Here is a 26,108-nt window from a genome sequence, read left to right as displayed (position 1 = left end):
ATTTAATAAATTATATTAAATATTTAATATTTAATAATTTATTAATTTATATTAAATATTTAATAATTTTCTCTATTTTCAATCAAGAATCTTCTTTGAAAATATAATTTATTTCTAATTAATTACATTCGATGCTAATTATGCATTGCATGTAATAAATAATTTGAATTTTTAAATATTTATTATTAATTCTATACATATATATATCCAAAATGAATATGCTTTTTATTCTAGATTATTATATGATGTATAAAATATAATATCATATCAGAATATGCTACATAATCCTAATAATTCCTGATTAATTTATGGTACATTCATATTTGATATTTTCGTTGATTGATAACGTACAACATTATTCTTAATTTATTGTAATTATTACTATACTATTCTATTGTTTTGTCCATATTTTCACATATCTGAAATTCATTAACGCATTATATTTTTTAAGGGATGCATCGGGAAATCCACGTAGCTGATAAAAATCAGAATAAAAATCAGAATAATATAGATAAATATACAGAAAAGTTAAAAAAAATTTCTTGACCCTGGTTACTGATACAGCCAGCTTATATAAACGTTACACGTTTTAGCGCGCTTCAGTTCGATAGTCACAAGTGTTGCTTAATCGTCGAATAACAGTCAGCGAAGTGAATGTATTTCTATACAATCGGAAAATCGAAGATATTAATTTTCTAATGCTGTTCCTGAAGAATTTCCTTTCAATACGCTCCTACGTCGTGAATACCGTAAGATAAAATGTTAAAATTTGTAAATACATATTGTAAAAAATATTGCTTTGTTATTCGAATAATTTAAACATAAATGGTAGAAATTAGAATAACGATTGGGTGATAGCATATTGGATACATTTGGTGATAGTAGATGATAATATATAATATATAATATATTTAATGCTAATAACATGGTCATTGTAGATAGAAATAGAAGAGTAATTCCATTTATTCTTCTCCCTATCTTGTAGCAACTTTTCCTTTGCACAGCTTCTTTACTATGTCTTCTCTTTGCAGTTCACTTGAAAGTACAGTGAAAGTTAGAAGAGATCGCGGAACAAATAGGTATGTATATTATATGCTGCATAATGTTTGCTATAACGGCATGATTAATATTTGGTATTGGGTCAATTGAAGAATAATAATAATATATATATATAGAAAGATTTATTAAAATGAGTATAGTGAGGTCATAAAGAATTGTTATGAATCCGTATATTTATTTAAAATTATTTATTTTTTTTTATTATCATATTTATTTCTGTTTATAATTATATATTTTTATATTTACTAATAATTTAACTATAATTAATTATATAATTAATTATATAATTAACTATAACCATTTTAATTTTTAAAAGTTTATGTCTTTACAATTATATCTTATGATCCTTATTACGCTTTTAATTTTTTAATTTTTTAATTTAATTATTTTATTTTAATATTTCATTATATTTCACTATACTCTTTCATAATAAAAAAACATTATTAAATATTAACAGAATAAAAATTAAAATATCTTGAGTATTTAGACGACAATGGCGCAACTTAAAGTGGCAATAATCGGTCAAAGCAACTTCGCAGCCGAGGTTTACAAACTTCTGAAACTGAATGGTCATCAGATCACAGGAGTCTTTACCATTCCTGACAAAGGGAATCGAGAAGATCCTCTGGGTAATTACAAAAATTATATATTGTACGAAAAATTTATATCGATCAACGAATATTATTAACATTTCGACATTTTATTTTTTACAGCTGTAACAGCAAAAATCGATAATACTCCAGTTTTTAAGATCAAGTCTTGGAGAAGCAAAGGAACGACCTTGCCGGAAGTGCTCCAGTTATATAAAGGAATCGAAGTTGATTTAAATGTTCTTCCATTCTGCAGTCAATTCATTCCCATGGAGGTCATCAATCATCCTCGTCATCGCAGTATATGTTATCATCCATCCTTATTACCAAGGCATAGAGGAGCTAGTGCTATTACCTGGTTAGTTCTTTTTAAATAATCATAATATGTAATATGTTACACGATTGAAATTACCTAATATAATATAGAAGAATGTTTATGGACTACTATGTGAATTCTTAATCGAATTCTTATCTTAGCAAAAGAGTACCACTGGCGGCAAGGAAGGGAAGGAGGAGTAATAAGACACTGTGAATTGAAACGCAAGCTTATCTTGAAACTGGTTCGACTCTGTTTTCGTGTGCAATCGAAATATATAATACATATTTATTCTTAGCTTTCTCGTTTAATGAATATGATGATAAGAAAACCGATAAATTTTCAAGAATCACTATGCAATCATTCTTTTCTGTAATTCAAGTTTATCATGCAAAAAATAATAATCTTCTTATGCTTTTTTTTTTTTTATTTTTCTTAGGACTCTGATAGAAGGAGATGACATTGCAGGTTTCTCCATTTTCTGGGCCGATGATGGTCTCGATACTGGACCAATCTTGCTCCAAAGATCATGCAAAGTAAACTCCAATGATACTTTGGATTCTTTGTACAATAACTTCCTGTATCCCGAAGGGATTAAGGCCATGGCAGAGGCTGTAAATCTTGTAGCTAAAGGAACTGCTCCTATGATTCCTCAAATGAAAGAGGGAGCCACTTACGATCCTATGATGAATAAAAAAGAACTTCAAAAAATAGACTGGACCAAGCCTGCAAAACAAGTTCATGATTTCATACGTGGTTTTGATAGCAGTCCAGGTGCCTGGACTATTATCAATGGTGAAGAAGTTCGTCTATTTGGTTCTATCTTATGGAATGGTGATCAGATACCCGAACACGAGATTGAAGTGAATGTAGAGGATAGATTGGGCATCATTCATAAAGATGGACTGTTAATTAAAGCTGTTGATAATCACTTTGTCAATGTGGAAAGAATGAAAATTGGAACTAGAACTATTCTTGCGAGCAAATTTGGTCAGAAGAGTGAAGATACCATAATTGAATTTACTGAAGAGGAACAAAAGATGATAGAATCCTTGAAGCGGATTTGGGAAGGTATTCTAAACATGGACGTTAATGAGGATACAGATTTCTTTGCCTGTGGTATGTGAAAGATATATCCAAAAACATATCTGATAAAAGAAAAATCATTGAAAAATTTAAAATATTTCTTCTACAGGTGCAGGAAGTATGGATGTTATAAGATTAGTAGAAGAGGTAAAGGATAATTTGGGAGTAACTTTGCAAAATATCGACGTCTTCATGGCTCCGGTGTTTATCCAGTTTGTAAATAAAGTAGTTTTAACAGCACGAGGTATTTCTACCTCTAAAGAAATCAAATACGATGTTGTGGAAGTGCAAGCGAACAATATGATTCTGAAATTCCCTAGACAATTATTTATTAATGGAGAATTTGTAAATGGCCACGGAAATCCTATAGACACAATTAATCCTCATGACGAAACAATTATTTGTTCTGTTGAAACCGGCACCGTGGAAGATGTGGATAAGGCAGTTAAGGCAGCCAAGAGAGCTTTCGAAGAAGGAGAATGGAGCAAAATCAGCGCCAGAGAGCGTGGAGCTCTTCTTTTCAAGTAAATATTTTCGATTGCAAATTTTTATTTATTTTAATTAATTCTGAATCAATAATTTTTCTTCAGATTAGCAGATCTAATGGAACAACATAAGGAAGAATTAGCAACCATAGAGAGCATAGATTCCGGTGCAGTATATACATTAGCCTTGAAGACCCATATAGGAATGTCCATCGAAACTTGGAGATACTTCGCTGGCTGGTGTGATAAAATTCAAGGCTCTACCATACCAATAACTCATGCCAGACCAAATCGTAATTTAACCTTCACTCGAAAAGAACCTATTGGTGTCTGTGGCCTGGTTACTCCTTGGAATTATCCTTTGATGATGCTTTCTTGGAAGATGGCAGCTTGCCTGGCAGCAGGCAATACTGTGGTAATGAAACCAGCACAAGCTTCACCTTTAACAGCTTTGAAATTTGCAGAATTAACTGCAAAAGCTGGTTTCCCACCTGGAGTGGTGAATATCGTACCAGGAAACGGAACTGAAACTGGAAATGCAATTTGTGAACATCTTCTAATCAGAAAACTAGGTTTCACTGGGTCTACGCAAATTGGACAGTCTATAATGAAATCTTGTGCAAATAGTAATTTGAAGAAAGTATCCCTAGAATTAGGTGGAAAAAGTCCCTTAGTTATTTTCGAAGATACTGATTTACAGCAAGCAATTAAAATTGCAATGAGCAGCGTGTTCTTCAACAAAGGAGAAAACTGCATAGCTGCTGGTATAATATTCAGAATATTAAATAAAACTCTTATTTAAAAAATGATTAATCTATTATTTATAAAAGAAAATCAAAATATTTATTCTTTTTAAATAGGTCGGCTATTTGTGGAAGAGACAATTCATGATGAATTCTTGAAAAGGATAGTGGAGGAGACTAAGAAGATTTCCATAGGAAATCCCCTAGATAGAAGCACAGCCCATGGACCACAGAACCATAAAGCTCATTTAAACAAACTTTTGAAATTTGTGGAACGTGGAGTTAAAGAAGGAGCTAAATTAATTTATGGTGGAAAAAGATTAGACCGTCCAGGATGGTATTTTGAGCCAACAATATTCACAGACGTGAAAGATGACATGTACATAGCTAAAGAGGAATCTTTTGGTCCCATCATGATTATTTCCAAATTCAGTTCGAAGAACGTAGATGACATGATTGCAAGGACAAATGATACAGAATATGGATTGGCTTCTGGTATCTTGACAAGGGATATCAGTAGGGCTCTTAGGTTTGCTGAAAAAATAGAAGCTGGAACAGTATTCATTAATACTTATAATAAGACAGATGTGGCTGCACCTTTTGGTGGTTTCAAAATGTCTGGTTTTGGTAAAGATCTGGGTCAAGAAGCTTTGAACGAATATTTAAAAACAAAAACTATCACTGTAGAATATTAGAATATTTCATTTTAATTTCATTATTCTTCATCACAATCTCGTCTTTCATATTTCATGTATTAAACATGTATTTGTAAATTTTTACATTATTCATATCCATAATTTTTTTATTTATATTAAATAAATTTTTTGATTAGTTTATATTTATATTTCGTTTTTAATTTGAAAGATCTAAAATAATATCTAAAAGATAATCGTTATCTCTTAGGAGACAGTAAAATCTTGCTCCCGTATGCGAGCTATATAAACAGTTTTTGCACAAGCTCCTTTTAGTTTCTCTTTTAAAATTCCAGATGCTTCAATGTGCGTTTTTATACAGAGACAAGTATACTCCATTTCTTTGAATAGTTAGCGGTTACACCATTATTCCTTTTCAAGCTCTATTTTTTCTTTTTTCTTCCTCTAAATGCAATTGTTTTATTTAATGATTATAATAGTTGGAATACACTATATATTATAAGATAAGATTTATGATTTATTTATAATTAAGATATTTCTCTTATTTATAAATAAGAGAATATTCAGCAAATCTGATTTGACATCAATGAGAATATATAGTGAATTAATAGTTCTTTTATGAACTTTGCTATATTTTTACTTATTAAGATCAATCATTTGACGATTATATGTATAAAAAAAAATAATTTAATTTTGTTCTTTATAAAATATTTAAAAATTATAAAAATTATCAATAGAATCATCGATTTAACTTATTTTAATTTTATTTTATTTTATGTAATTTCTCTGAATTACTTTCTTAATTTTATTTAAATTCTTAACTTCTCTTAAATTTATTTGATAATTTTATCATATTTAGAATTCATATAATAATATATAACATTATTATATATCTATATTATGTATATAATTTCATAATATTATCAACCGTTTTATATATATATCTTGGAAATTTCTTCAAACTAAACTAATTCTTTTATTTACATGCAAATTCATTCCAATTGAATATTCTATAATTACTTCGAGCAATATCAAAGAATAAATGGAATGCAAAAAACGTTAACTGAAAGACAGAGGAATTTGGCCAAAATTAATGGACATGAGTTATTTCTATGAATACCCAATCATACCTGGGAACCCAAAGTCAACATAAAGACCTCTACATAAATAGATGCATGTATGGTCAACAACCTCAGGGGCAGGAACAACATGTTCTCATAAACATTCCATTTCCCTCTTTCTTTTTTATTCGATATAATCCTAATGAAAAAATAAATCTATATTATAGATATAATAATAATTATGGTTATTAACATTTGATTAACAAAACTGTAGAAGAAAAGAAATAAGAATATAAAAAATATAATGAATAATAAAAATATAAAAGAATAAGTATTGTGATATTCTTCGTGATAAAAGTATTATATCAATAAATGGTTAATCTAATTCTGGTGGCTTATGGTTACGAATACATTTCTTTTATAAAGACTTTGAAACATGATCTTTTTGATTGAAATTTCGAGGATTATTGAATTAATTCGACGACCAGGCTTCTCCATTCAGCATTATTCATTGTGAACAGGAAATGCAAATTTTTCTCTGGCCCGGTTCTCTGTCCCCTCGCCTCAGGACACTGCCCTTTGACCCTTTCCAAGTCCCCTTTGCTTCCATATGTTTCTATTTATTTTATTTTTCCAATATATATTGGCCTTTTTTTCTTCTTCTCTTTTAGATAGGTCTTTCAAATAATTGATAAACTTTCGATGGTGCTTTTCTGATTTGAGTTAAACACTTGCGTCTAAATGTTTCTTTATTTTATATTTCTCTATATTTTATTTTCTCTAAAAAATGTTATTTTTATTTTAATTATAAAATTATTAAAAATAAAGTCTTTAATTGTGGAATATGATAATGATATTTTTAAAAAATTATAACTTTTACTATTCAATAACATAAAAGAACGAATATTTTTTTACTTATTTTCATTATATTCATTATATATTCATATTGCATAATCAATGGATAGATCAGGAATGAAGTATAATAAATTTTCAATTAAAAATTGATATAATCATTTCTAACTGATCTTTAAAAGCTTATGTAATTATCTTGAATAAAACTTCTAATACATCTATAAATAAAGTATCAAGAATTCAACAAAATTCTTAAATAGCAACTTCACTTGTACAAAGCCTGAAGACTTGACGAACCGATAAATGAAATTACAGATTTGACAAACCATGTTTACATTTTTAAATTAACATGATCAAAATTTAATTTGCAATTCACTTAACAATTCGATTCGTTGATCAACAAAGAAAAAGCTACGCATCCCGTGTCCAAGTGTCGCAGATCCCCTCTTCATTCGGAGGATCGCACCACGTGTTTCTTTCTCTCGGAATCCTCCCTTCTCCGCAGCTGTAAATCAAGTTTACTGTTCAGTAGTGTTCAGTTCAGTCGCCCTCGGGATATCGTACCAGTTGGTGGTTGTATTATGGTTATATCTTTTATATTAATTTTGCATATTTCTAATTTAACAAAATTGATTCAAATTGTTTTAAACCATTTTAAACCGAAGAGTGTAGTGTTATAATAATCTCGATTTTCTCTACTTTTATTTACATTCTTTTATTTTGTTTATATAAATTCTTTCTTCAAAAAAGAAAAAGAAATGATTCGATATTTTTAATCAAATGGATTCAAATTAATTGAAAAAGATATATATATATATATACATCGCTTAATATAGTAGTGTACAGAGGCTGATTCTAACCTTCCTGTGATACCATGGATATCACGCTGGGCGGAAACGAATATCTTTTTGTGGGCTATGCATGTTTGGTAAGCTGATTCGTAGGGTATTCCATAAAACACAGATATTATATCGCTGCGACATATCCTGGACCAATTGTTATTCACCTACATTCTTATTACTTATTACTTACTTACTTATATCTCCATAGATTTATAATATATGATGCAACTTGCTTGTTAACTTAATATTTGATTTTTTAATTGTAGAATTTGCAATAAATATTAATTTCAAAAAATTGCTATTGTTAATTTTATAAAGATGTATAATTTGTTATAATAATTATTTTAAGATTTTGAGAAGTGGTAATAAAATTTTTCTCGATTTTACGATAAAATTAAACTGTATGTCAAATGATTAAAACGAGAAATTGAATATCACTATTATACTAAATAATTCCGGATATCACATGTCGCATATTATAATTATAACGCGAATGCAAATATTTCTAGGTCAAGAATTGACTACATTGGCTACATTATTCTTAATATATTCTTCTTAACTGTTTTTGATTTAAAATCAATTAACGAATAAGCTAACAAAGTTTCTATCGAACTTATAAACGATCTTCTGAAAAAAATTGGATATTTCGATAGAATGTTTCATAAATTCAAATATATATTTGAAAAATTAATTGAAAAATAAGCCTAAACGTATAGCGTGGTGCATCGACTCTAGTTGATTCGCTCGAGAAAAATCAACTACAGCATAATGTATGAGTCATCTTCCATCATAGTAATATGTACCTACTAACTCGGAGATTCTCGTCCTTCTCCGGCAAGGAATTTTCAAAGCATTTCTGACTAGAAATTAGCATATTGGGTACCAGGGTTCAATTTCTCTTTCTCAGAACTGCAAATTTTTCATTGAATAATTTTTTTTAATTACTAATATGAATGCTACATATGAATGAAAATAAATAAATATACATACATAATCATGTTTCTATTTTAGTAAAAGTTGTTTTATGCAATAAAAAACGTTCAACTTATACAATAAAAATTTGATAATGTTAATCCGAGTTATGATGTTTAAATGATGATGACAATTTTTTTTTTTTACATTCCTCTTAATTCCTCTGATTCGACCAGGCTGCAGTTTTTTTTTACATCCATTGTGATTCAATTGTGAATCATCGAAAAAGATAAAACTATCGGTCCACTAAAAAAACATTCCAGATGGTCCTGTAAAAGCGGGTCGACTGAATGAATTTTAAAGGCCTCATGTGGCTCCTCCTCATGACTGTGCGATCATTTTTCCTGTGAACAACAAATGTTGTTGATGTTGAAAATTATAAGTGTATTGTTTAATTACCAAGAAAGGAAGAAAAGTTTTTTGTTTCTAATCTTTCGTTCGTTTTCATTATTTCAATTTGAAAATATATTTTCCTATGATCAAATATATTAAATATTCTATATGAAATTTCTATTCCCTAAAACTAATAATTCCTACTTTTCTAATATGTAGATTAAAGATAAACGTTATTCAATTAAGTTCTTATTCGAATAAAAATTTTATTTAAATAATCTTCAAATAAATTAAATTATTCGCAAGTAACGAATAATTTTTAAATGATTTCGAATAAATTTATTGAAATTAATGTGGACGGGAAACTGAAACTAAAATCAAAATTAACGATGATCGCTTTTAATTTCGAAGATTAAGATTAATATGTTAACCTGAAAAATGATTAGATTTAATGGAGAAATTTTTTTCAATTTCTAATCTATCACTTTAAATATCATATCAATGTAACATTTTCCCGATGAAAGTGAAATTAAGCATCACATGATTAAACAATTATTATAATTGTATTAATAATTTTTCCTTCTGTTTTTTTTTCCTCTTTAGTCAAATTTTTAATTACATATTCAATTGTAAGATTAATTTTGCGTTACGTCACATATCATTCATCGTTTGGCTTTTTTAAATTATGATTAAAATCTTATTCGAATAAAATTTCGTTCAAATAACGTTATAGAGTATTATTAAATAAATCCTACTTTAGTACTTTTTGATTTTCACGATCATCGATGAATTTTTGAAATGAAATCTGTGTTTCTTACATACGAAAAACTTTATTCGTCATCTTTTATTTTCAATTAACAATTATCCTGATGATTCCGCACTTGTTACAAGTATTTTTACAAGTGTTTATATTATACCGAAGGGACTGACCGAAAACGCATCAAACGATGTAGATTTAATCCATGCATTAGCACGCACTAGGACTTGCGGATTTTTTTTAGCTATGTAAGAAACATGTTAAATAAAAATAATCAAAATTATAGCAATAATGTTGTAATATACTCGATTGAAAAAAAAACATCTTCCTATAGTTTTTATGACTCTTCCTATATTTGTTCATAAAATCTTTGTTCATATAATTAATGAAGTTTTTTGGATTGAAATAATCAATCATTTTAATTTAAATTAAATAAAAAAGTTTTTCCCTAACGAGATTTTTCTTACTGTTAATACTAAATTAAATTACTTCTTGATCTTAAAATTCTTTTGTACTATTTCAAATTTTTCCCATAAAGAAGAAAAACGTAAGAAGAAACAACATCTATATACTATAAAATCTGAAACATGCTGACTCTTAACCAGTCGTGAAACAAATGTATGCATATCTTTAATGTTAACAACATTAATAAATGGGGAGAGTTTTCTATTTTCCACAAATCTTATGGAAAGAAAAAAAGATGAGTAGAAAAAAGATGAGTGGAAAAAAAAAATACTCATTCAAGTTAAAGGACGAGAACGATTATGATTAACGAACTAGAAAAATTTTTCTGTAACCATGTCAAGAGAAAAACCAATAACTCTGAATTGTCCCTAAATGTTTCATGTATCTAAAGCTTGTTTTTTAAAATACTTTGATAAACATTTTATAACCATCTAATAATATAAACATTTATATATATATATATATATATATATATATATATTATATAAACATTTATATAAAAAAGAAAATTACTTAAAAATTTTTCTCTTCAATTTCAACTGACCTAATTTTTAATTGAGAATTAATTAAAATTGTAAAGAAGAAGGTCCAGAATAGTTGGATTATCTATTTTTAATTTCTGCTTATATGGCAATTTTAAATAGGTTTAAATCATTAACTCATACTTCTTAATAGTTTTTATAATATTTTAAGTGAGATTGAAGAGTGGAGATTAATTTTCGTTTAGTTGTGATAATAATATTATTGAAAGAAATTCAAGTGTTGATTTGTATATATTGATTTAAATGTGCATTTCATTAAATATAAATGTTATCCAGATTTAAATCAAAGTTTCAATAATATTTTAAAGTAATTTATATAGTTTTAATATACATGTATGTTAAACTTCCAAATATAATTTGATTCATATTATCAATATGATAACGAGAAATCGAAGATAAAATCATAGAAAATTACAATATTTATATTTTCTAGCATGAAATTCATGGAAAAAAAATATCCAAAATTTCCACATCTTTTGTCGCACTTAGTATTACATTTACTAAGGTGATATCTTATGCAGCTATCCGCCCCTTCCTGTTTCCTCTTATGGCTGAGTTAATCTCTAAACTACAACATCCTGTGTAGAAGTTTCAGTAGTTATAAAGTTTCTGTTTTAATTTCACAAAATGTTCAGTCAGAAGGCACCTTCCTTAAAGTTTATATCATTGGTTGAATTAGTTTTCGTTTGAATCTTTCTTTAATTATGAAAATTCCAATATAATTGTGTATAATGTGATAAAAATAATTATATTATATTCAGCATATGAAGTGCTAAAAATTTAAATTTGGAAGTTAAACAGTGACAATGTACACCAAATGGAGAATATCTTGCATGCTTCTTTTGCAATATTGTTATAAAAAATATTCTGAAATATAAATAATTCTGAGCTGATTACGATGCGGCTCGTCATCGGGCACTTTGCTATTTTTTAAACGCAAGCTGCCTTTTGAAGGGCAACACCGTACTCAGTGAAACGCAACAGTGAATATTTTCTCTTCATTTATTTTGTTTATAGTCACTGAATTTCTTTATTCTTTATATAAAACTGTAGAAAAAAAACGAGAAAAAAGTAAATCGTATCTTGGATACGACTATAATAAATAATCATACTTCTGAACAATCTGATGACTATACTTTTTTTCTCGTCCTCTATCAACAGATACACACAACCAACGGAGTTCTCCACTTTTTTATAGACATTTTATTTCATCTTAAATAATTAGTTCTTATATAACTATGAATTATCGCGAGATAGAGAGATAAATATGTAGATAGATAGATAGATAGATAGATTAGATAGATAAAGATAGAGATAGAGATAGATAGATAGATAGATAGATAGATAGATAGATAGATAGATAGATAGATAGATAGAAAAAGAGAGAGAGAGAGAGAAAACGTATATGTGTGTAAATGATCATATAAATGTTAACAAAATCAAATTGATAATCATGTTATGGAAATTACAAAACAAGAACTTAATCGTCAATATGAAAAAATTTAGTACGAATATCATAGTAATTTTTTCTTTTTTTAAATTCATATTCATTGCTCAATCAAATAATGTGAAGTTTGTTATGTTTATTATGAATGCAGTTGCAATAGAAAGCATTTAGTTTTTACTTCCCGTTGCAATTAAAATAGAAAGAAAAGAAAAATAAGAATCGAGAAATACAGAAGAAAAAATGAAAATCTAGCGCGCTTGCTTTGAGATAATAATAAAACAATTTCGATTTTTAAAATTGTTCCTATAAAAAGTCAGTCTCATTTTTGTCTATGACATGCCGTAATAATGACGTGTTTCCATTATGATTTATGTACATTTTGCGGCGATTCCAGTGGACAACGATGGTGCTTTTTTCATTCTTTTTATATTTTTTTAAGTACACGAATGACGATCTAAAGATCATATCCTTAATCATACAAAAATAAGTTCGAAAGTTTTGTGAACATTTGATCGGTTTTACATTATTATTTTAAAAATTAAAAAACTGCTTAACAACATTGTTTCTTTGCAACCATCGAAGTCCAACGCCATTCGGAGCATAAGAAACACAGTCTCCTTATATACTATCTGATAAAAACTCTTTTTCTTAACGTTAAACGTTTGATAAAGTTTCAAGAGTTAGAACCATTAAAAAGGAAATATACAACAACATGTAAAACTCTTAGCTTCTGCCCTCAACGTGCCCCCGTTTCCTTCTCATTCAAAAATATTAAAATATTGAACTATCAAGGAAAAAGGAGATCTTTTCCAATAAAGTTCAGCCTTTAGCTGGTCTTTATAAATAGAACTCGAGCGATCGTGAAACTGACCAAAGCTAAGAGGATAATATCGTGTGACAATTTATTTGAAATACAATAAGAGACACGCTGCTGGCCAAAAATGTGAAAATTATTTGACTTGTTAATGAATGGATAAAGATTTTAAATTAATAACAGGTACTTCATTAGATTATAATAAAATAATTAACAACAGGAATATCTATATTTGTTAGCCTAAGTAAACAATTAAATCTTGATACTGTCCATTTGATAAGAATTATTAAGCTTTAGACAACTTTTAATTCAGATATAAAAAAAAATAATAATAATAATAATAGAACTATTCAAAGTTTGTGAATAAATGTAAATGCTAAATGAGTCTGAATAATTATTACAATATTATCTACATTTTTTAAGAGAAAATTTGTTACAACTGAAATCATTGAACAGTTCTAAAATATTATATACTATATCTTTTTGTTATTTAAAATTAGAAACATTTTATAATATTTTGTTATTAAATAAAATAATATCTTGAGATTTTAGCCTGCAGTATGCCTTAACGATTTTTTTAAATGTAATATAGAAGAAGAAAAATATTTATACCGCGTATGCGTTTTGAGTGTCAAAAAAATAAAATCTCATAAAAATTCGCCTATTAACGATCTTAGGGACGCAATAATAGAGCTAATTTAGCACGACATAACTTCATCATCGAGTCTGATTATGCCCAAAATAGACAACAACTCGATAACCAAATATTATTTCCCCCCTTTTTTCATTTTTTTTGTACCTTAACATTTTATAATATTCAACGTGCATTATTTAATTGGCGAGAATAAACGCCACTAATTTAAACGCACAATGCAACATTAGAGAAGATATTAAAGCTAGAGAAGGAAGAAGAAACTTTAACTATAAAAAGCAATAAAGAAATAGCAATAAGACCAACTTTACACTCTTCCATCATCATCCAAAATTTTATCTAATAAACTGCTTCGAGATCTTGGAATTAATTCTTTCAATGAGTTTTGAAAACTTCGAAAAAAGAAAAATTGACAAAAAAATAAACAAAAAAATGTAACAATTATAAGCTTCACCTTTAAAAAATTCACAATAAAGTTATATTATTTATTTATGCTACTTAAAGGGCTTCGAATGGATTATAATTTCAAGTTATTTTTTCAGTCGTATCTAAGATCTCGAAATATTCGAATAAATTTTAAAACTGAATATCTATCGCCACATGTATCTACAATACTAGGTATTCTGAGCTTTGGTTCAGGCACGTAAAAATATTATTAAATACTATGCATAATAATTTACATATCCTTGATCAGTCAGTCCTCAAGCATCTCGATCTGAATGTCGTAGGAGACAAAGGAAATCATAATTGAGGACTAGGTTGCTAGACTTATACCCTGTTGTCTTTGTCTGTCATTATACTATTTATGACGGCAACCTTTCTCGATCCTGATGCGTTCCCATATCTCCATGACTTCACGATCGCTCGAGGAAAATGTATGTTTATTCGGCAAAGTTACAAACGACAACAATTGCCGTTGCTGATCTCCGATTGAACGAAGAAAGGTACGTAGCCGGTGCTGTCTTGCTAACCAGATCGTCGACGATACTAGGTCACCAGAAGTGCGACTGCACATAGCCGCCGCCCATACCAATAGGATTAAAGCGATGTGGATGAATTTTTTCCATCCTCATAGCGCCTGGACCGCCACTTCCGCCAAGAAAGCTGCCGTGTGGCCCGCCACGCGGCCCGAAACCACCTCCTGCTCTTCCTAACATTCCTGGTCCACCTCCACTAATACCTATGCCCATTCCTGGCGGACCTCCAATACCTCTGCCTCTTCCTCCACCGCCTAGACCACCTCCAGCACCTGAAAATATTATAGCAATTAATATTTTGAAAATTACTTGAAATTATTTTTTTTTTTTAATTTTTAGGTTAGAGAATGGAACGATTCAAAGGATACTAAAATGTAAAAATAGGTGATGGTATAGTATAGAATAAAGTGGACAGATGTTGATTATTGATTTCTAATTATTTTAATCAAATTTAATGACTGTCTACAGAATCACTCAGATCCCTATAGCAACAAGGATAAGAAAGGTATGAGATACTTATATAGGGACGTATTTGATAGAAGTTTTGAACAAATATATTTTGTTCCTGATGTTATTTTGTCCTGATGAAGACGATGGTTCCCTTATTGATTTTCGTATGATTTTCTCTTTTTTTTGGATATGATGATATTGGAACCATGAATAAATGAAATCATCAGCACAAAAGTCATGTGTATTATTAGGCCAGTTTCTCAATATAACTTCACACATTCCGTATTACACGCATTGAACACGTTTAAATGGTAATGTTCGTACAATTGTTATTTAGCTTATCCATACAACATGTACATAATCATAATTTTCTACTATATCAATATAATATATTTTATTATATAGTATGTATACGTGTTTCTTTATTAATACACAGAGTAAACAGGAAATAATAAGAAACGCTTAATTAGGTTATGTTACGAACCGCATTTTTTTTTCCTTCAAAAAAATTTTATAAATATTATAAATATAATATTTATAAATAAAAAATTATATTCGGTAATTATATGATTGGTTTCAATATAATGAATCATCTTCTTATTGAATAGATAATGTTATTTCCGGTTCACTCTGCAACTTGTCAATTATTTATTTATTTTAAATGCTAGAATCAGATTTCTCGCTAAAATGAGATCGATTTATTACAGTAAAATATCGATCATAGAATGTGTCTTTTGAAAACTTTTTTTTTCTTTTAAATATTGATTTCTAAAGAAGAAAGAGAAAAATACGATGAATATATTATTGGGAATGTCGCAGGCATTTTCAACCGAGAATTTATTCTCTGTCTCCCCAATTTTATCGCTCTGATGTCAACTGTAAAAATCTTCATAAATAAATAATAAAATTTTATAATTTTTTTAAATTTTGTATTAAATCCTATATAATTTATAAGTAAGTATTTTGAATATAATATTTCAAATAACCTTTTTCAAGCTTTTAAGATAAGAATTAAACAAAATTTTATTGTTGCAAGAAGAAGATAAGAAAGAAGAAAACAGCAAAAAAGCGAAAAAAAAGAGCATATTATCCGTTATATATCCTGGATACTTCACTTTTTTTCGTTCATTTCTCTCATTAATTTTTTTCTTATTCCATATCACAGCCATTATTAGCACTATTGGATTTCGGGATTATAACCATTTCGCACAATCTTTGATCCATTAGACATTATAATTTACTACTTAACATGTTAAGTTAAAAATTAGAATTTTGATTTATGTACACTGAAAAACTCAAATTGTTCTTTCTCTTATAAAGATAAACTTTCTTATTGCTTTCATTTTCGATATTAACGAAATAATTCTCTCTATTTTTTATATTTCATTACCAGTTTTTCTAGGGAATTTTTATCTGCGTAAAGTAACCTCATTTTCATTTTTATTGATTTTAAATCCTTTTGTATCTGAAGTGTTTTTCTCTCCCTTTCTATATTTTTTTTTTTCTTTTTTTTTTTTAGAAAGAACATTATGAGTTTATTTTATATGAATATTCTAAAGAAATATTTGAAAATCTTACTCATTAACTGGATTGACTTAAGTACTAATTAGTTTCCTGTTTCTTTCACCATTCCTTTTTTATCCAAATCATTACGATCACTAATTATTGTATTTCTCCAATTGAAATTTCAGTGATAGAAATTTTACAACAGACATTAGTTGTGTGGAAAGGGGTTCAAATACCAGCGCATTCGCAATATTAAATTCCTAACGAGATTTAATTTATTTTTTCTTTCTTTTTCCCACCATTCGAGAGTGCACAATCTCTCATTTTTTATCAATTATATATTAATTTCATTAATTTTTAATTGTTTAAATATATAATAATAATAATAATAATAATAATAATAATAATAGGACTGATATATTTAAAAATGACAATTTCTTTAAGTTTTTATTATATTTACTTATTTTTAATTTATTATTAAAAATTAATACATAATTATTAATATATGAAGAATCGAAAAAAAAAATATTCTTCTTGAGAAATCAAATCCTACTCAACTAAATAAAATCTGAAAAACCTAATCATATTCATTTTATTCTATTATAATCATTTTCATATTATTCATATTCGTCATATTATTCATTTCTTTCAAATAAAATAAAATAAAATAATATAAAATGAAATAAAATAAAATACAATAAAAATGTCATTTAAGTCAAAAAAGATTATGCACTCCTGTTCTTAATCATATCATGCACTTGAACGTATCATTAATATACGAGCAAGATATTTTCTATCAGAATTTATTATTTTATTATATCATTACTATATCAAAAGCGTTCATGTCCTAATCATTTGTAAAGATTTAATACGGTCGCAAAAAACCGACTAAAAAAGGAACGATTGTCAGGGTCACAGGAGATACAAATGTTTCTTATATATTCCAACTAACTTCGAAATTCACATTTTTTTAACTGATATATATATATATATATATATATATGTATCAGAAATTATGCAGACACATATGTGTATGTATGTATGTATGTATGTATGTGTATATATATATATATATATATATATATATATAGCGACAAAATAAGTAACAGCGAAGATTTATTAACTTTATATATGAAAAAATTGTCATCATGCTTCCAATCGATCACAATTTTTATCGTTCAAAATTGTTACTTTAGCAACAACTTATTAAATATGACTCGATAACGTTTTTTAATAAGCCTATTCGCTCGTCTATTATTCAAATTGTCTTTACGACAACTAAATTCATCTACAATGTTCATCCATCAATTTTTTAAGACAATAATTTATTTAACTAATTGTCCCGATTGTTTTACAGGATGAATATCTATACATATTTTCACTATCTATATAGTTCACTAGAGTCAATATTAGTGAACACGATGAACAGGCCATCAGATAACAGACAATTGTAAAAATTGTGCAACGTTTGCAAGGAGTGATCTAACTATTCAAAGTTGTAAAAGTGATTACAACTTAATTATTCAATTTAAAACCCACAAATATCTCTTTTTTCTTATTCAGCACATTGACCCTAAAAATATTAGAAACTAATGCTTATTTTAGTTAATCTTTTAAACTATTATTTCCAATAATACAATACAAGATTAAATGAATGTTTCCTATATTTTAGGTCAAAGTGTTAAATTGTATTATTATACAAATATTCAAGGAATATTTTTAAAAGTAAAATTGTATCTAAAGTTTCTTTTTCTTAGAAAAGAACTTTAGAACCATAGATTGGTTTTCTGATAAATTACAAAGTACTCGTTTACATTTGTTGAGCAAATTGTGTGATTTTTTTATTTAATTACAAACAGTTTTGCTTTGTGAAAAAATTAGGTTCAATTCTAAGAAACTGTACAATTTATAATATATATATTAAACAAAAAAATGAAATTGAACTAGGATAAGATCATTAAGAAAAAACAAAGCAATCTTAAAAGATTTAATCAAAAAGCAAAATTTGTTTTCCTTATTTTTATAAATTCCTTTTTTCGAATTACAATAAAAGTGGTAACAATTGTGCTGGTATAAGCGCACTTAATCATGCCAATCTCATTACAATAGGAATTCATGGTAGCATAACTGTAAGGGTAACAATGAGTACCGAACAAGAAATTGCGTTCTTCTTTTAATAAAGGTAATGTGCATAACGCTGGTATTTATTCCTGGTCGGATACAGACGTTCTCCTTTGTGGATTGGCGAGCATAGAAATGAAAATGATTTATGTTAAAGAGTTATACGAAATACTTGAAACAAATGTAATTAGACAAATAATTTACTGAAACAAATAGAAAAATTCTATGATTCTATTAAATCTGAAAATTTTCTGTCTTTATTTAATAGTATATTATTCATTATTATTCATATATTATCATTAATAAATTAGATCCAAAACTTTAAATGATGGAATGTTAATCATAAAAAAAAACTTATTTATCTAAATACATTTGTCCACTATTGCATATGATAATCGCTTGAAAGAGGACACAGCCATGCACTGAACAAGTTCTCTGTTAAAGCCACATATTTCTGCAAATGCAATCTGCAAATCCAGAACTAATCATGGATTAGCAATGACGCTCGCTAAATTATTCGCAGGCATACAACAATTTGTGGATTAAATAAATTGCGTATTTTACACGCTGCTCCAAATTTTTTATGCAAATAATACTGTATCTTTTTCACAAAAAATTGATTTTAAGAATTATTTTACATTTTGAGCAGTGTATAAGCAAGTCTCAAAACATCGTGTTACAAAAAATTCTACTTAAAACATACATATTTTCTTTGAACACTAAATACTACAGGCGCTCATTAATTATTTTATATTTTAAAAGACCTTAAACCTTAATTATGATTATGAAGGAAAAAAAAGAAGAAAAAACAAAAAACAACGCACGCACGTTCATTATTGAAGGATTATAAGAGGAAGTAACAAATTTCTTCTTAAATAGAAAATGTATTTCCAAAATCTTAAATAAGTAACANATATATATATATATATATATATATATATATATATATCTAATATGAAATTGTATGTCTTATCAAAAAAAAAGTACAAAACAGCTTTAAGACGTACGTAATTATACAATAATTTGTTGACACAAAAATGTATAGAATGGAGGTGATGCTCACAGTGTGATTTGAATACATTTGAAAATACATGACAATGCAAAATCAATATGGTAACAATAGCATTGGCAATTAATCAAAACAGAGTTACAATTGTTGACCAGAAAATGTCCAAAAAAAAAGAAAAAATCAAACTTCTAGACCAGCCTTGTGTGCTGAATACAACTTAATGAATGTTTCTCTTTTTTCTTGTAACACAAGTTGTCACTGACTTTAGCAGGATACAACATTTCATTTCATTATTTTTTCTTTTCATTTCTTGCTTTTGTGCACTAAAAATTATCACACACAGAAACATTTCTATCACAGCAACACTACATATTTGCATTCTTGTCTGTTTCATTATTTTTTTTCTTTTATGTCCATCTGCAAAGAGATTTTTTTCTTTCATTGAACACCACTGCCAGGAATCTTCTGCATTATTTTCCTTTTTTATTATTATTATTATTATTATTATTTTTCAATTACACGTGAAACAATTTCATGCGCACAACGTCGAAAAAACTTATAACAAAAACAAAGAGAACACAGAAAAACATAACAGGCGCGACAAGAAACGTGTCTCCACTATATTCGCAGAAAATTTGCTGCATTATTCGTTGCACGCATTAGAACGCAAACAGCATTTTCAATCTTCGCTGTACTTTGATTTAAGTGCAGCCATATCTGGCAAACAATTCAAATGTTAGACATGTTCTCACATTTACACGTCGTCGATGATGCGAAGGCTCTTTCCAAATTAATTTAATTAAAAGATCATTCGCATCTTGGACAACGTGTATTAAATAGATACAGAAATTTCTTACACCTTGCAACTACGTTACAAAATTTGTTAAAATGACATTACCCTGTTTTCACAATTGCACGCGTATCATCGCGATAAAAAGAAAGAAAAGAAACGGAAAAAATTAATACGACAATTTGAAAAAGTGACGAGCTGAGAGAGAAAGAGAAAGAGAGAAAGAGAGAGAAATGCGTTCTATTGAAAAAAAATTATCTCTCAAATCTCATGTGCTTCTACAGTTCCAACAATATGGCAATAACGAAACGATGATTTATTTGGTAGGATTTATAGAAAGCCAAAATGCAAATCTCACCTGTCAGTAAAAATCAATTTATTTCACAATTATTTATGAATTAAAATTTTAAGGTTTCATTTTTAAATAATTATTACTTTCATAGTTAATCCACACTTTATTAATTCTATAAAAAAATAATTTCTGCTGTCAGGTCGAGAACGAAAGAAATTTGAGCAAGACTAATTGTCTATCGACAAAATTAAAATTACTTACCTCTACTCTGATTGTAACCAGCCTGCCATCCAGCGTAGTATGCCGCTTTTTGTTTTCCGTGTTCCTCCGCGATTTTTACGCTAAGTGGCTCTGATCCACCTTCTGGTATCGTTCCATGTAGTCGTGCGATCGCTTCTTGTGCTTCTTCCCGTTTATCGAATCTACAAAGATTTAGTTATTATAATAGAAATTTAAAAATCAAATAAAAAATTTATTTGATAATAAATATAAATAATTCTTGTCAGATATCTACAGTTTATAATATTAATTAGGAATAATCTAGAGCATAATATATAGAACGTAAATTAACGAATCCTTAAAACCTGCCAAAATTAAGAAATTTATCAAATTAGTTTTGATTCTATTTCTAGATGGTTGACATACTTTTTGGACTATTTTCTTACAATAAACCATAAATCTCTTTGCATGCACAATTGCATTAACTGGGTCAGTGGTCTGTTAAGTAAATCGAAATTATGTAAATAAAATAAGAGAGAAGTGATCAAAATAATTTGGCAGCAATGATTTCGGAAAATAAGTACAGACACATATATAGATTGCATAATAACTAAGCATTTCTTTTTTGGCACAAACAACTATAACTCTCAGTTACTTATATATATATATGTATATATATTTATTTATTTATTTATTTTCCAAATAATAGCAAAATAAAAATATAATTAATCGCGCAAACATGTGAAAGAACATTATTACAAACAACTCTATAATTATCTACAATAACTTTATAATTTATTAAAGAGTTAAAATATATTATATAAATATATTATTATTATTATTATTATTATTATTATTATTATTATTATTATTATATCAAGAATTGCAATATAAAATTGCATTATAAAATAATGCTTATTTCAAAAAAACATTTCATAAACAATATTTTTTATCAATATAGTTAAATAATATAGTTTGTTCTTTTGAAAAAATTTTTTATAAAATTGTTGTTTAACATTCATAATTTATTTTAATAATATATAGTTTAAGAAATGAAACTAAAAAAACATACCTTACAAATGCTACACCTCTTGGTAATCCAGTAAGTTTGTCTTTTAAAATATTTTTTTGCACAATATTTCCATATTTACTAAATATATCATCAATCTGACTTTCAGTTATATTTCTAAAAAAATGAAATTAATAACTTTATTATATATTGCAATTTCGTTCTTATTAATTAATAAATAAATATTATATTATATTATATTATATTTATATATATATAAATATTAAATTATAGCATACCTCGGCAAATTTGTTACATAAAGATTAGTTTCTTTAATCTCTTCACCAGATGGTCGTGCAAAGGATACTTTTAGCCTTTTGTTCTGAACTTGAAGTCCATTTAAAGTACTTATAGCTGTGGCTGCATCTTCAGCTTTTGCATAATTAACAAATCCAAAACCATAACTATACCCTGTCTATAAAATAAAATTAAAAATATAAAAATAATATAATTCATAAAAATAAAAAGCTAAATTTATATATTTTATGAAACAGAACATACCTTATAATCTTTCATTACACGACAAGATTCCACAGGCCCAATAGTTACAAAAAGACTATAAAGATCTTTTTCTGTCATACTCTGTGGAAGATAATTGATAATCAAATTTGTTCTCGGTTCTTCATTGCCTTTGGTTTGTTGTTGCTGTTGCGCCTGTTGCTGTTGTTGTGGTTGAGGTTGTTGTTCTCGTTGATCTGTCATTTTAGCAAATTCTTGATCTACTTTCTGATTTGAAGTTTGATTCTGCAGTTCTTGATTTGATGCTACCAACTGTGAGTTGTGCGACTCTGGCTCCTGCGTACTCCAACTGATATGTCCCAGGATAATCGTTGATGGGGTCAGCAAATACAAAAAATATAAACAAAATCATTACTACGTTTTCCCCGTGCAATGCCATGATCGTTGCTCTGCCTGCACTTTTGAATGCTCTCACTTTCTTTAAGCGGTTCAAAATAAATAGAAAATAAATCTGCATATATACATATATGTATATGATGCCAGACCTGTGTATCAGAAACAAACAAACAAAGGCAAGTAAGGACAAAACAGAACCAGCAAGAATAGCCATGAATGAAAGGAACTAAAATCAAACCATATGAAGCATATCAATTGTGAAACCAAATAAGAAATTTCTTTGCTAACAGATAAATACCAAATAATTATGCATATAAAAATATCTTTAAATCTACATTATTTATAAATTTTTTGTACTATTTCAAGTTACAATAAATATAGAAACAAATCATTCAGCTATGAAATGCTAATATATCATAACCTTTTTTATATACAAGTATAACAAATAAAATATAATAAATGAACAAAAATCTATTTTATTTTATATCTAAAGCAATATTCAATATATTTCAATATATTAGTGTTTCTACTTTCGTAGACAGGTTCATTGAATTGTAAAAAAAAAGGGGGAAGAAGAGCACGCTTCGTTGACGAGAACTTCCGCGTATTCGATCGTTCGTGTCTAGTTTGTTTATTGTTTACGCAATATATTCAATTTTTATTAGAAACTTGATTGAAGAGAAACGCGCTATTTCATTTTCATTTCATTTATTAGCAATTGTCGATAAATTTTAAAAGTCATCAAACATCATCAAACAGTTCAATCCACTATAGAAAGAGAAGGAATAAAAAAAATTTCTTTTCAAGGTTTAGTGACAGAAAATAATCGTTTGGCCTTATTTCGAAGAAGCCCGGGGAAATGGCCCGGCAGATTCATGAATCGACCAAGCTGTCAGAATATGGAGGGAGTGAGAGAAAAAGGGACATCGTAACAGATGAAGGAGAAGGAAGAATAAACTTAAAGATAAACTAAACTTTCGCCAACTGTAGAATTGTACTCTGACTGAGAGCAAAGGTATAAAAATATACGTACCGAAGTGGAAAAGAAGTAGTTAAAGAAACACTGTATATAATGGGAAAAGATCGACGAAAAGAGCAGTATGCACTCACTCACTTGTATCACACGTTATATGCAATTCTGCTTAATACACGCCAATAATTATATAAGCTCGTGGCACCATCACCATCGAATAATGCACACTTTGTTATCACACTTGATGGTATTTGATGTGATGCGTTGCTTTCGCACCGAAGGATCCGATACACAGAGAATGGAGAAGTTAGCAAGCGAAGAATCGCGGAGGAACGTCGCACGACACATACGACACAGCGTACGCAAACGTACTGAGCCCCAGCCCTGACCTGCCTTGCGCGACACCCTCTCGCGGCACGCTACCCCACTACACCACTCTCACCAATGAATAATACAGATAGTTTCACTTAATTTGTACATTTCAAATATATCTAATTTTATTAATAACGTGGAAAAAATATTAGAGCAATAATAACTTTAGTTTAATTCATAAAATAAAAATAATTATAAAATTTCTTCGTAAAGGTTATGATTCTTTTAAAAGCATATAGTATGTAATATGTTGATCTTCTATCGAATGAAACATCCTGTATAATGGAGATGCGCATGGGGCGGGACATCCCGCCTAAATTTCTGGCGCATGTTTACACGAATTCAGGGCCTATGCCAATTTCTCTTATTATTCTATTCTTTTGATGATTTTTAAATAGATTGAATATATACTACGCGATTATATTGTTATAAGTATTACAATAATTGTTTAAAAAAATTTATTCCGCGATTTTTAAAGATAAGTATACTCTATTTATGTTAATGACAGAAAATTTAATTCGTTATATATGTGTATAAATTTTTAAAAAAAAATTTTTTGAACATACCTTGACAATACTTCCCAGTAAGGAACTGCGAACATGATAAATTCGACGCGCGATTTTACGTAGTTCGAGTTTCACGTAATATCGAAACGTTTGTACAAATTATTGCAGTAAAATTTTACAAACCGGAAATGATATACGTTGTTCCTGTTTGGATTATGTGACCGTCATTTTTTTATACTCTACTTTGTTTCAAAAAACGAAATTACTCCTTTAATCGTTGAAATTTATGTGAATTATAGTTCGTTATCCTGTTCGCTTATTAGATAAGAAAGAAGTAAATATAACCAATAATAGTGCTCAAAATAAATATATGACGTATCTAATAATAATTATAGAAGAATTAAATGCTGGAATTTTGTTACAGAAAATACATGATGATTTATATAAAATTTAATTTTCCTTAAATTTCCAATAAATTGCATTGTACTATTAAACATTGCATTTCTAAATCTGTTTGCAATGATAAATTTAAGAGTTTATTCTTTTAACTAAAAATTTAATATTTAATTCAATTTATTATGCAATAAACAAAAGTAAAAAAAAAATAATGTAATAGAAATCAAACTTTTAAAAATACAAGTATTAAAATACATAAACAAAGATTTTGTGCATTAAGCAACGATAACTACGATTTCTAACCTCGTTATAAATTTCACGATTGATAAAATGTAATAGGTTATTACAAAATATTTTTTAATTTTTTTATTATTGTAAAATATTTTTAAATGGGAAATTAGGTTTAAATAAAAAATTTACCTGACTTGAGGATTTATATTATTTTGCGTATCTTCGTTTTGTTCATTTGTAGCCATTTCGAGCGTGTGTGAAACATAACACTAAGTGTTAGAGTATCTTCTGTCGAAGTGAGCGATTTTTCATTTTCACATGTCGGTCGTGTCGCATTCACAATGCTTTTCGGATGCAAGGGCGCATTTTACGAAGATTTTTTTTTTCACGGCTATGCTATAAACATGCACGTGCGCACTAACTCAATGAAATTTATCGTGTTTCCCACTTCAAGATTTCATTGAACGATTTAATTGGATTCGTACATGCAATTTTTGATGCACGAAAAAAAATTTCTGTGAAAATTCATTGCACCTTGACTTTGTTCGCTAGTGAATTGAAATTGAAGTTACTACTACCTAATGTTTCTTAATATGAACAAACGAAAAATAAAAAATGAATATAGCAAATATTTGACTATGATTTTTTCTTGTCGTTATTAATTGCATTTTTT

The 26,108-nt window shown here is 28.0% G+C and overlaps 2 protein-coding genes and 1 long non-coding RNA gene across 7 annotated transcripts; 1 reads left to right on the top strand and 2 right to left on the bottom strand.

The window, feature by feature from the left end:
- Window positions 1–588: 588 nt before the first annotated feature.
- LOC122717318 (cytosolic 10-formyltetrahydrofolate dehydrogenase) lies at window positions 589–5,115 on the top strand. Its single transcript, XM_043941276.1, has 8 exons — window positions 589–749; window positions 1,032–1,079; window positions 1,547–1,688; window positions 1,773–2,007; window positions 2,405–3,084; window positions 3,161–3,575; window positions 3,642–4,300; window positions 4,397–5,115. The coding sequence occupies exons 3-8, from the start codon at window positions 1,553–1,555 to the stop codon at window positions 4,972–4,974; spliced, it is 2,703 nt and encodes a 900-aa protein (XP_043797211.1). The 5' UTR covers window positions 589–749; window positions 1,032–1,079; window positions 1,547–1,552; the 3' UTR covers window positions 4,975–5,115.
- Window positions 5,116–8,603: 3,488 nt separating this feature from the next.
- On the bottom strand, window positions 8,604–26,037 carry LOC122717167 (sex-lethal homolog). 5 transcript variants are annotated; one of them, XM_043940976.1, is made up of 7 exons: window positions 25,625–26,033; window positions 22,604–22,910; window positions 22,342–22,517; window positions 22,106–22,219; window positions 21,076–21,236; window positions 14,641–14,918; window positions 8,604–9,003 (listed from the first exon to the last, which is right to left on the bottom strand). In XM_043940976.1, the coding sequence occupies exons 1-6, from the start codon at window positions 25,678–25,680 to the stop codon at window positions 14,662–14,664; spliced, it is 1,071 nt and encodes a 356-aa protein (XP_043796911.1). In that variant the 5' UTR covers window positions 25,681–26,033; the 3' UTR covers window positions 8,604–9,003; window positions 14,641–14,661. The 5 variants fall into 5 exon arrangements, with proteins under 5 accessions (XP_043796911.1, XP_043796912.1, XP_043796914.1 ...); XM_043940977.1 differs by having other exon boundaries at window positions 14,700–14,918; window positions 25,625–26,031; XM_043940979.1 differs by lacking the exon at window positions 25,625–26,033 and adding an exon at window positions 23,991–24,354.
- On the bottom strand, window positions 15,065–17,024 carry LOC122717169. The gene is made up of 2 exons (XR_006347164.1): window positions 16,083–17,024; window positions 15,065–15,982 (listed from the first exon to the last, which is right to left on the bottom strand). It is a non-coding gene; the product is annotated as an uncharacterized LOC122717169 (long non-coding RNA).
- Window positions 26,038–26,108: the final 71 nt, after the last annotated feature.

The sequence above is a fragment of the Apis laboriosa genome, unplaced genomic scaffold (assembly GCF_014066325.1).
Source record: "Apis laboriosa isolate Shangri-la unplaced genomic scaffold, ASM1406632v1 scaffold4_cov146, whole genome shotgun sequence".
NCBI classification, from domain to species: Eukaryota; Metazoa; Arthropoda; class Insecta; order Hymenoptera; family Apidae; genus Apis; species Apis laboriosa.
Note: the sequence above shows the minus strand (reverse complement) of the source record. Positions and strands in the feature narration are given on the sequence as shown.